The sequence below is a fragment of the Xenopus laevis genome, chromosome 7L, assembly GCF_017654675.1.
Source record: "Xenopus laevis strain J_2021 chromosome 7L, Xenopus_laevis_v10.1, whole genome shotgun sequence".
NCBI lineage: Eukaryota > Metazoa > Chordata > Amphibia > Anura > Pipidae > Xenopus > Xenopus laevis.
Window position 1 is genome coordinate 48,789,570 of NC_054383.1, and position 13,493 is coordinate 48,803,062.

Genomic DNA, 13,493 nt, shown 5'->3' on the forward strand with positions numbered 1-13,493 from the left:
CAGTCAGCTTCTTCTTGCTGCACCTTTTATTTTTCTGTCACTTTTCCTTATTTTGTAAACAAATTTACGTTTACCAGCTTTTTATATATATTTATGCCCTGTAACAAACATCATCTCCATAAGATACACAACACAAGAAGTGACAAAGGAACTTGCATTTTACCTTCAACTAGTCCTGTTGAACAGCAGGTTTGGAAAATGTGAACTGACCTTTCCTTCCATGTGTTTTCTCACTGACAAGAGAGGATATGGGGTGCATAGTGACCTCATGTGGCTGTACTGAACAATTATTATTGCCAAATCCTATCTGCATCCAAAAATCAAGTTCCCATTATCTGCATTTTTGGCCTAAATTTCTGGAATATTGTTGCTCTCAAAAGGATTACCTTTACCTCAATTTATGTTATAAAAACAAAGAAATTCAACTGCAATACATTAAATGAAATACTCTAAATTACATGTAATAAGTATATATACTGTACATGGCATAAATGTCTTGCTCTTCAGGATTAGTACAGTACCATGTTATTAAATTCAGATTTGCACTAAACGGACAATAAAACAGATCACTCAGTATAATTTTCATTTAGGTGTGTGTGTTTGTGTGTGTGTGTTTACAACAATTTTGCATGTCCTCCTTGCACATGGCAGAAGGATAGATCCTGAACAATTTTCATTTCATTCACACCTACTATTGTTAAATTAGTACTATACAAAATCTATAAAATATGTGGAATTCCAGGCCATTGCTTGCTTTACCCTTAAAAAATTATTCAGGGTAAATGTGCCTAAATGTGAATAAATGCCAAAGGTATATTGCTAAGATTTCTTAACAGGTCTGCTAATTAATGTTCAGGGCCTTGGTTTCCAATGTATGATATGTAAAGAGTAATTTAACAGACATATCTTGCTGTTTATGAAACATGCATAATGCAAGGCTGCAGTAGAATTAGTGAAATAATAATGGCTGTTGATATTCTGTCTTTTTTTCTGATACTGGCAGTGACCTCTGGACTTTACTTTCTAAGAAAGGATTATTCTGAGAATTTATATATGGATCAACCAGCTGGGACACTACTCCTACAGGTCCATGTGATGAAGGACTCACCACTGGAAAAACCTCACTTTTGCCAAAATATCTACTTGAGTAGATTGGTTCATTGGTTCCGGATAGATGAGCATACAGGAATCCTCTACCTCAATCGGAGTCTTGACAGGAGTGTCTATGAAGTCTTCTGTAAGTTTGTAAGAGATACTTGAAGTCTGCTTTTTTCAAATAATTTATTTGCACCATCTTCTTATGACCATTTATTATTGATGTTTTCTTAAGGAACGTCTCAGCTGATGCAAGAATGACTACCAATGTAATTTATCATTATGTAATCACGCAATATTGTATGGAAACAATAAGTTACACTCCACATTTCTTTTTAGTTTATTTATGTATATTTTGAGAATGAACATGTCTTTACTTTGCTATAGAAAGGAAGGAGAGGTCATAAGTCCCTTTGACTTCTATGCTACCTACAAACATGCATACCAAATAACTATGTATAAATAAACATTTGGGCTGTTCCAGTTACTCTACTGGCCACCTCATTTGGGTAGCAATCACGTTTTATTAAATTTAGTACTCCATTGAAGTTTGTTATGATCCAAAATACTAAAAACTAGTATTTCATTAGCAGCTGACAATTTTATGTACAAGAGGTACATTTTATAATGAGGTAAAATATTATTCTATTTATTCTTTACACAATCAGTCCCTTGTTATATCCACTAACACAAACTTCAGCGTGAATTATATAGAGCTATAAAGGAGAATCTTTCCTGCAAAGCTAAAATTCAATTTTTAGATTTCATTAGCTAGGTCACTTGAACATTTCAGCGTCTGAGTAATGATGTCAAAGCTATTCAGAAGATACTCATAGCAGCATTTATGGAACTTCTTCAGCAACTTGTTTTTGAGCAGAGTGTCTAACAAACATTTAGTACATCAACAAAGTAGATGGCTGATAAACAAATTAGTATGACAAATAAACATAAAATTACAAGTAATTACACTGTACTATAAAGTTTCAAGATGACCTCTAGAAGCCAGTGCTATACTTTTAAGCGATTTTGTTGAATAAAAATACCAGCAAACAAAAAAGAACAAAAGACTATAATTTAAAAAAATATATATAAAAAAAATAAAGTGGTGCAGTTACTCCCTAGCTATTCTTTTGCCATTACACTACCAACCACTTGTTTGGCAGGGGTGACAATCTTAATGAATGAGCAGCTTTATGCATCACTAATTTCTATTTTAAGTTAATTTCTAATATACATTCATTTACTGAACTAGTTTGTGTTTTAGGTGTGATTTTTCATTGCGTGTCTGCTCAGCAGTGCCAGCATAAAAGGCTTCCTTTAGCTGTGGGACAGACAATCTAAAAATTAATTTAGCCATACCTCCTTCCTTAAGTATTTTCACCATAGGTATCCCTTATTTCATATGTTCAGGGGGCCCACAAAAACAAAAGGGGTTGCTATCTTTTTTAGAGCCGGGCTGCCTGTTATAGTGGAAAATGTAGTTGCAAACCCAGAGGGTAGATTTCTACAAATAAAACTACTACTTCAAGATTCCAGATTTACCATTGTAACGTACTACGCACCCAACCAAAATCACCTTTTGTCTCTGTCCCGGATAATTCAACAGAGTCAGGTGGGAAAAGAGGGGGGTCTTATTATATGTGGAGATTCAAACTTGATTCTGGATACAGGATGGGACAGACAGGCCACTCCACTTTCCACATCTGAAATTTCCAATATTTACTCTATCCGAGTGGAATGCCACTCATTAGTTGATGTTTGGAGGGAAAAATAATCTGTACAGTAATGGCTATACCCATTATTCCTATCCCCATAAGGTTTATACGCAAATAGTTCATTTATTTATCTTGCAAGATTACACACCTCAAGTACGTGCTATATAAATACATGTTAATAATAATAATAATAATAATAAATACGTGCTGTTAAGATTTTAAATGTTCCATGGTCAGATCATTCCCCAGTTTCTCTTCAAATTAACATTGACAGGCAGCCAGAGGGTATCAATGGAAACTTAATGATTCTTTACTTATGATCCCAGATATAGTGTCAGATAATGAATCTATTTTAACACACTACTTTAAGGAGAATGAAACTTCCGTATCGCATGTAATTACCCTTTGGGAAGCCCATAAAGCAGTTATTCGCGGCAGATTTATTCAGCTGGGTTCTAGACGTAAAAAACAGCCTAAGACAGCCCTCGTGCTATACTCGTCCATCCCATTAAGCAACATACTGGAGGGATAACAAATAACCCTGCAAAAATAGCACAGGAATTCACAACGTTTTATAAGAAGCTATATTCTAGTGCAGGAGACCCAAACTCTGCCAAATATAAAAAGCTATTGCAGAATATTCAGCTCCCTACATTTACTGACACCCAGCTTGAAACTATAGAAACTGATGTAACCATTGAGGAGGTAACCGCAGCAATTAAACATTTAAAATCTGGCAAGGCCCCGGGTCCCAATGGATTTTTGGTAACCTATTATAAAAAATTTGCTTTAACATTAGCCCCCTACTTAACAAAGTTATTCAATTCTCTCCAACATGGTTTTCGGTTTTCACATCTATCGCAGATGGTGAAAATAATAACTATCCCCAAACCATCAACGGACCATACCAATTGTCAAAATTATAGGCCCATATCTCTTTTAAGTAACGATTAGTGATGGGCGAATTTATTCGCCAGGCGCGAATTCGCGGCGAATTGCGAAGTTAGACATTAGAAAAGCTTTTGACACACTGTCTTGGCCTTACCTACATCATATACTTAATTTATAGGGCTTTGGGCGCAAGTTTCCAAACCTAGGTGCAAGCGTTATATCAATCCCCTTCAGCATATGTTACAGTGATGAGATATCAGTCTCCAATATTTAGTGTTCATCGGGGTACTAAACAAAGGTGCCCACTGTCGCCTATTTTATTTGATCTTGCCATTGAACCATTGGCTGCCCTCATAAGAGCTGACCCTAATATACATGGCCTTAGAGTCAATGGTTTACACCACAAAATATCCTTGTTTGTGGATGACGTAATGATGCTTGTAACATAACCCTTAACTTCCCTACCCAATCTGTTTAACTTGCTGGGGAAATTTGGGGACTTCTCTGGTCTGACTATAAATCACGAGAAATCCAAGGCGCTCAATTTGACTCTCTCCCCCGAGGCAGTTAAACTTTTAAAGCTTAATTTTGATTTTAAGTAGCAGTCTGATTGCATCTCAATACTGGGGGTTAACCTTACCACGCAGTATTCTAATTTGTATAAATATAACTACCCTAAATTGTATGCCTCCTTAACGAAATTATTGGAAAAATGGAGTAGGTATCAAATTTCATGGGTGGGACGAATAAATTCTATTAAGATGACCTTATTACCAAAGATCCTGTATTATTTCCGTACTCTGCCAGTTTTTGTTAACCTTCCAGATTTAAAGGAATTTCAGAGAAAGATACGTTACATATGGGATAAATGCAGTGGGTCCAACTAGAAAATGACATCTGTGCCCCATACACAGCGGATGCATTAATCTGGTCCATATCTCACAAACAATCCCTGGTTGAGAGTCCAAGCTTAGGCACCACTCTGAAGGTGTGGGATAGAGTCAGGTACTCTACCAAATTAATGTCATCAGGCGTTCTAATAATATTGTTAGAATCTATAATTGTTACACAGCTAGGGGCCCGTTCACTATAGCTAATCTTCAGAATCAGCATGACCTCCCGACTTCAGAATCCTTTAGAGCGCTTCAGGCGATACATTATATATCCTCGCTGAAAACCCACTGCGAAAGGTCAGAGCACAATGTGTAATTTTTTGAACGGTGGTGTCTCCACCCATCCCACCGGGTACAATCTCATTATTGTACTCAGCTTTAAATAACCTGTCAAACCCAAGGGATCACACTTATGTCCAGGCATGGGAAAAGTATATATCGTTTTCTTATGATATGGAACATTGGGGAAAATGTTAGGAAATCATTAAATCCAGTTTTATGAATACCATCTTATTGGAGGCCTCGTACAAAGTACTATTTAGATGGTACTTGACACCCGATTGGATAGCAAAAGGTATCCCTACGGCAGATCCCAACTGTTTTAGAGACTGCCAACAGGTTGGTTCAATGTATCATATATGGTGGACGTGCCCAAGGGGGGTTAGATTTTGGATTAGAATACAAACTGTCATATTTTCTGTTTTCCAAATTAATGTGAGAAGAGATCCATTTATAGCAGTTTTGAATGGAAAATGTGAAGGGTTCTCCAAGATACAACATAAACGTTCATTTTTATGGCCGCGAAACAAACCATTGCTAAGGCGTGGAGGGCCGGATCTATTACTATAATTGCTTTCAAATGTAAAATGGACTGGATTATGGTGAATGAAAAATTAGAGAGTTTTCCTAACAACACCCATGACAAATACCTAAGAACTTAGCAACCCTGGTTGGAGTATAGGCGTTGTGACCCTATCGCTAGTCAGCTCCTTTCTATCTGATTCCCATCCTCTGCCATATTATTTTATTTTTGAGGTATGTCAACCTTATGTGATCTATTTTGCAAATCATTTGACTTTATTTAGCATTCTGGGATGCAGTGGTGTCCCGGCTATATAGGTGGCTCACTTCATTTTACTGGCCAATAGTTATCTAAGGATAAAAGTTCAATAACTAATGCAAAATATTAGGTTCACACTGGCTTAGGTTAACCTGTAATGATTTTATTTTGTACATTTTACATCAACTTTATACAATTGTACAAATGTGTGACGGTAATTCACTTACTGTATGTTTATTTCAAAACTATTGCAATGTTTTTGACAATATGTCAAATTCTGGTTCTCGTATATATTGCATGTGTTTAAAAAGCAATAAAAATATTGATGAAAAAAAAATAAAAATAATTTAGCCAGACAATTGTAAGTACACAATCGATTCTGCTTTGATTTTACTTTGAAAAGCACACTGTAGATTTGCTTGTCTGGGGGACCCCACATGCACCTTTAAAGTGATTTCCATTATAGTGGCTCTACTGTGGGTCAACTATAAACATAATGCAACGGAACTCTCCATTGTATCTTAAAAAACTGGAGTGGCTTGGCTTCTTCCATGTATATACATTATTGTGTATACAATTTTCCATGTTTTTTCTTGCTTTTCTAAACCCACAAGTTTCAGTTGCTCATGTCACATAAGTGATGTCACTAAGCACTGTTTATAAGAATATATGTGATAGGTTATTTGTAACACTTGGTATTTTGCACACACACAGCAAGGAGTGTTTGCCCTATGTATTAATAACCTCAATGATATAAAAATAAAGAAAGAAAGTATTTACAATTTTACTCTCATATTTCTCCCCTTCTTGTCGTTTTTATGCAGCACAAGGAAGTCAATCATCCATTCAGAAGATCACTCTGAAGGTGTCAATTAAGCCACAGCCATTTCTAGATAAGGACTGTGATAATGCACCCTTCATTTTGGTTTATCTTTACTTTATAAACCATACATCCCCCATCTGTTCCTCACTTAAACCAAAGGATCTGTGCTTCAATGACAAAGATCTCTCATTCCATATAAAGGAAAACAAACCACCTGGAAAACTGTACAAATTTCATCCCCGGCCTATTGTACAGTCCTGTCCAAATGTCAGTGTGAGTTACATGCTAATTTCAGGTAAGGTATAATTATTAGGAATATGCTTTAGAGATTGTTTTACATGGAAAATTGGAAAAGTACTGTACAGGTATGGGACCTGTTATCAGGGTCGGACCTCATGGGCCCCCAGCCGACCCAGTCCAGACCTGCTTCCCTGATTAGCGTTGTGCATGATCGTGTATGCGCATGTCCCACCTCTGGCCGCACAGGGGCATAGTTTAAAAGTCGGGTGGGGACCCCCAGGAGGGTGCCAGGAGAGCCCTTTGGGTTACAGTCCTGGTGGGCCCCCACTGCTCCAGTACAACCTTGCCTGTTATCCAGACATGCCTGGACCTGGAGTTTTCCAGATAACAGTCTTTCTGTAATTTGGATCTCCATACTTTGAGGAGGTTATTTAGTAAAACTCCAATTTATCTCAACTTTTTATTAAAAAAAATCTCAACCAAACTCCCATCCATGATTTTAACTTATTTATTAATAAAATAACTCGAAAAATTTGGTCCGGGAAAAGACTACTGTATATAAAATCGAGCAAAAATTCAAAACGTGAATTTTTCGTATTTGATGTCCAAATCACAATTTTTTTTCGGTTATCACACATTATTGGACAAAACCCAGTTCAGATCACGATATCTTCAAATTGTAAAAGGGGCATCTGCCCCTGACTTCTACATGACCTCGGCATGTTTGAGATGGTGGATTTTCAGATTCAGACTTTTAGTAGCATCGGGGTATAATATCCAAGGTTTTTTTTCCTCTAAAATTCGAATTTTTCACCCAAAAAACCTCGACCAGAAAAATTAAGGTTTAGTTAATAACCACGTACTAAAAAAATAAATAAACATTAAATAAACCCAATAGGATTAATTTGCCTCTAATAAGGATTAATTCTGTCTTAGTTAGGATCAAGTACAAGCTACTGTTTTATTATTATAGAGAAAAAGGAAATACTTTTTAAAAATGTGAATTATTTCATTATAATGGCGTCTAAGGGGGGTGGACTGATCTTTCTGGATAATGGGTTTCCTAATAACAGGTCCTAAACCTGTGCCATAAAATTAGACTTGGGTTATGCAATAAAAGGTATGGCACCTGAACAGACTGGGAGCATAAGCACTTTATTAAGTAGGTATATTGGTGGTATGCTGTACAAGGGATCATTCTACTCTAGAAACAGTAACCTAGAAAACAGAATACTCTAAACTGGACACAGGAAGTGCTAATAGGTTTATGTAGAACAGATAATAGGATTATGCAGCAACATGGTGCAAATTGGTTACTATCCAGACAGTAATGAATGGTAATTAAAGAGCAATTAACTTTGAGCAGACTATTGCAGTTAAAATAAGGAATGCCAATGTCTTGTTTGGTTGTTACAGGTTATAGTGCAACATACCATACTATTAGTCAATATTTCTTTGCTTAATTGAACCTGACACACATATACACATACTCCTTCATTCATTTTCGTTTGCAGCAGACCTCCCAAGTGACATCAAACCTTGCTTATAGTACCTTTTGGAAGAGCCCAGGCATTTATCTTATTTTTGTTATCACATATTTATAAAGCATCAACATATTCTGTAGCTCTGTAAAATACAAGGGTTTCTACTCAAACACACAAATTACACTCAATTACATTCAGTCCCGATATAGAATAAAAAGATGGCCTTGCTTATTAGAGCTTTAAGTTACACCAAACAGTGGGAACTAAAGGAGAGTTAAGAGAGAATGTGGAAAACAAACAAAACAACTGTCCTCTGCAATAGGCTGCAGAAACTTTACAAGCCTTATAGCAAAAATAATATTACACCTCGTCTTGGTATAGAAAAAACAAATGCACCCATGAATTTGAGGAATTTGCTACATTTACATTTACCAGCCTATTTTCAAGGTTGACTGAAATGACCAAATGGGGATTTATCCTGGGGAAAATATGATTGTTTGGGATTGGAGGTTGTTCTGTTTCATTAGCTGAAATGCTGCTTGGAATTATTTGTCAATGAAATGTCATGCTGTAACATTTATTTTGTTGTGAAAACTGCAAGCTCATTTTGTATATTTTATATGCTATAATAATGCCAAGGTTATTTGTACAATGAATACACTCAGCATAGGGTTAAACAGAGAAAATAGACCATTGGTTAATAAAAATTAACAAATGCAATGTGAACTAGTACTAAAACATATAAATCCTGCATACTAAATCTGGTACTAAAAGCCAGTAGTGGAGACACTTTATATTCCTTTCTGTATACTCTATAATTCTTCTCATGCGTCTACAGACCACAGCTACCCATTCAGGTTCAATCCCAACACCTCTGAAGTGAGCCTTAAGCATTCCGTGGACCGTGAGGAGAGGGAGAATTATGATCTTGTGGCAAAATGCTTGCTGAGGGATGCATCCTCAGAGGTGGAGGTAGAGCAATCTTTTCAGATCAAAGTGGACGATGAGGATGACACAGCCCCATTTCTTCCGAACGGAACAGACACTGCGAATGTGATGGTGGAATATAAAAGAAAGAATGCAAGTATTCCCTCTATAGTTTTAGTACAGATTATAGAAGCAATGTCAACAGGGTTTAACTTTCATGCATTTACCTAAAACAGAAATTAAAGTTGATGGCTTTTTTTAATTATGTAAACATGGCAGCAGGACTACTGATGTTCATACAGAAAAGTGGAATGTGTGTGACTGTACAAAATTAATTAAATCCTCATTTTTATTTGGTTGAACATAACCCTGTGCCTTTTTGGTACTCATTTTTCTTAGGTTGCACATAATCCTGTATCTCCTGGTGCCCCCAACATATGGCCTTATTCAGTTACCCAATTATTTTGTTGCTTTCATATTTTTCATGTATGTAATGATGCTAGAAAGATATTTGATGTGATTGCTGTGGATCAGTGGCATACCTAGATATTACTGGGCCCCACAGCAAATTCTTTTTGAGGACCCTAAAATATCTAGAGGTTGACCTGTTTTACCAATATTTATTTAAATTGTATATGAATTAGGGCCTCTTGGGGTCCCTATACCTCCTGGGCCCCCTTGCAGCCACAGGGTCTGCTTCCTCTGTAGTTACGCTCCTGCTGTGGATTATTGAACCAGTGCCGTTTTGGTACATTTTGACAACTATTATTGCAGTAAAATATCAGTCTTACTGCAATTTATCTAATTGTATCTAATTATCCTTTTGTTTTTTTTAGATGGGTACATACATACCTATTGTACACACCTGTCATATGCCCAATCCTATCATAACATGCCCCACTCAGGGCAAAAAACCCCACTTTCTGGCAAGTGCCCTCTCAGGGTCTACAAATTGAGATTCAGTGATTGGGATTCATTGACCCTTTACTACCATGTAAAAAAACATGCATGGAGAAAACAGAAAAGATTGTTTTTAAACCTTAGAGGCCCATTTATTTTAGTGCTATTAGAAACCACTATTAAACTTTATATGGGGAATAGAATATGTTTTGCTAGCACAAAAAAAAACCTGGGCAAAGACTTGCAAATGTTAGCGACCATGTTTGCATCCTTTTTGACTGATTACTGGCCGCAATTACTTCATCTCAAAGTTTGCGACCAAATGGCAGTATGTGTAATTAAAATTTCACAAAGTGTTTTCCTGTGACAAAATATTTAACAGAACTCTAGAGCAGGTGTTAAAGCTAAACCTTTGCTTAGCGATAATTCGCAATGTAATATTCACCAGCAACTGAATTTACATTGTAAAAAAAGAAAATATGAATGATGTACTAAAAAAATTCAATTATCTCTAAAACGTGTAAAAATTAATCAGTGGAAACCAAGTGAGCTGCAAAGCATGAAGTAGTGTTCTGGCTATTATGTTAGACATCCAGTCACTTCAGCCTTTATAGATTACATTTTTGGCTAACAAACTATATTAGAAACATTTTTTTATTTTGCACAGCCTATCTATTTACCCAGTCTTTAAACTGAACTGTTATGTTACCCAGTTTTTACAGTGAGGACCATTAATTTCTGGTCATGCTATTAACAATTCAATAAAAATAGCTGTAGCTTTATTGAAAAGCAGTTAATATTCATTTAAATCCAAATGTAGAAATTTCAGTAATTTCAAGTACAATACACTTGAATTTTGGACTTTGGGACTGCTTGCACCATAATACAGTACTTACTTTTTTCTCTGTGATTGGTTACTACAGCACTCAATCCTTTTCTTTTTTCTACCCGCAACAGCTTTTGAATATTTGCTGCCATCTAGTGACGAAAAATGAAATTAAATGAATATTTGTTACTTTGTTTCTAGAAGGAAATATATACAGTATGTGGATAATTGTTGGCAATGCATGAGAAATAATTCCTTTTAAAAATTCAAATTAAAAACAGAAATTCTTATTTTTAGTCTTTCTCTACTTAAGTTACTTACATTCTTATTGTATGTGATTAAACTTCCACCTTTGATATCACAGGATGTTCATTCAATCCATTTGTAATAGGGTTTGCATTGCCACTTAGTAGGAACAGGGATTTGTGCCCTGGTTGCCTAGAAACATTTAGTTATTTATCAATGGTCGAATGTTAGAGTATTTTATACCTCGAATTAACTCAAATGAACTCACTCGAAAGGTATATTTTTTAAGAAAAAACTTGAATTGAAAAAAACTTGATTATGCGAGTTCGAGTTGCAAAACCTGAAAAGTCAAATTGATTGAGTTGTTGGCAAAAAAGCCCTCAAATTACTAGATTCATTCGGGTTTTCGGGCAAATCTCTTGAAATACTCTCAAGCATCATGCAGACTATTAACATTTTCAAATGGTTCAAGTTAGCTCTGCCATTGACTCCTACATTACCTTGTCAGAATTTATATGGTGTATTTTCAGATTAGAGCTATTTCTAGGGTTGGGGTATAATTAGTATAATTAACGTTTTCTTTCAAAACAATTTTTAACCCAAAAATGTGAGTTTTGACATTTTTGTGGAAAGCGCAACTCGAATTTTAATAAATAACCCCCTTAACAGTGACTTTTTTTGTACCTTCCACAGGGGACCATCCTTGGCATGCTGACAGTGTGGGATGCTGACTCCACACCTGTGTTTCCTGCAGATGTCAGTTCTAAAAAATACACAAAGACCATTGTCAGTAAAGACCGGTTCATTCTGGAAAACTTCCGGGTGGAACACAGCTTTAAGGAGGTGAAATTCCAGCCAAAAGGAAACTTAATACGCGGAACGCTTCATGAGTACAGTAAGTTTGCAAAGACATAAAAAAGAGCAGAAATACTAAAGAAAACCAGGAAAGCCAGGAATTGTAGATTTTTAGCAGCTATCAGTATGAAATCCACAAAATCAAATTTGAAGCATATTATTTGTGTGTACAGGTATGTGATTTGTTATCCAGAGTGCTCGGGACCTGGGGTTTGCTGCATAAGGGGTGCTTCCATAATTTGGATCTCCATACTTTAAGAGGCCTATTTATAAAAGGTTGAATTTTGGAGTTATGTGAGCTTTTTTAGACCTTTTTAGACTAAAAACTAGAATGGTTTCTAACTTACGAAAAAACTCGAATCAGTGCGTTTAGAGTTAACAACCCGAAAACTCAAATTAATCGAGTTTTCCATGGGAAATAAACTCGAATCTAATTGATCGAGTTTTCGAGCGAACCCCTCCGAAAAAAACCCGAACATCATGAAGGCTATTAACATCTTCAAATGGTTCAAGGGACCTCTGCCATGGGAGCAGATTCACTAACGGGAGAATCGCCAATTTACTAACAGGTGTAGGCAACAATTCGCTAGCGAACCGGATTGTCTCTAGCGTTCGTTCGCACTTTATCTCCAGGCACTTTTCGCTCTGGCGGTCGTCACTCCGCAAATTCGGTAAAGTACAAATTTCACTGAATGTTTCCTCTTTCTCCAGAGTTGACTTCACCACCTCAGACCAGGTGAATTACCAAAATGAAGCTACATCTTCCTCAATTTTCTGTCAGTTACATCATATCCTGTCTGCTGCAAATGTATTAAAGTTGTAAAAATGCTGGCGATTTGTCCTTTTTTTTTACGTAAAGGTTCAAGGACATTCTTACATTGTAAATGCTGATTAAAGGGTAATTTAATGAACAAAATGTGAATTTGAAAAAAAGATAAGCAAATTGTAGCCAGAGCAGCAACACATAGCAACCCACCATTTATAGAGGAATATAATAAATGTCATGTACAGCATTTTAAAAAACACAGAACAAAGAGTGGGAAATTGCATCTTGCAATATTATTTATTTGTGAATTTTATTTCCACATGAGTCTATTTTAAGGTCTACTTAAAGTGTTTTATTCTTGGTCGCTAAAATGACAGATTTTCCACATTAGCGGAAATTAGAAAATGAGTCCTATTTTAAAGGGTGAGTCAGTGGCTACATTGCTTTGTGGGTTAAAAAACGTATATTAAATACTCATGCATGAAAAATATTTGTGTTGATGGCTTTTATTACATTCTTCCCTACTATTAAAGGGGAACTATCTTCCCTATCCCTCTCCAAGAATCTGTTTCTCTTCATTCTCTCTTCATGCAGGATTTGGGTGTCAGACATTTATTGACAGTTAGATCCAAAATATCTTATAGGGGGGCTCCTTTTGCCTAGAAGATGTATTAGAGCTCACTTTATTAAAATCACCTAGGGATTCGGCCGAATCCTTCTGCCTGGCTGAACCGAATCCGAATCCTAATTTGCATATGCACATTAGGGGCGG

The 13,493-nt window shown here is 36.2% G+C and overlaps 1 protein-coding gene across 1 annotated transcript in view; it reads left to right on the top strand.

Moving 5' to 3' along the window:
* ret.L (ret proto-oncogene L homeolog) overlaps positions 1–13,493 on the top strand; it is a 72,924-nt gene that overhangs the window by 26,489 nt on the left and 32,942 nt on the right. Inside the window, exons 2-5 of the mRNA XM_018225532.2 lie at positions 1,004–1,237; positions 6,479–6,772; positions 9,040–9,281; positions 11,794–11,995. Of these exons, the coding sequence (XP_018081021.2) occupies positions 1,004–1,237; positions 6,479–6,772; positions 9,040–9,281; positions 11,794–11,995 (972 nt within the window). The remainder of the gene's footprint in view (positions 1–1,003; positions 1,238–6,478; positions 6,773–9,039; positions 9,282–11,793; positions 11,996–13,493) is intronic.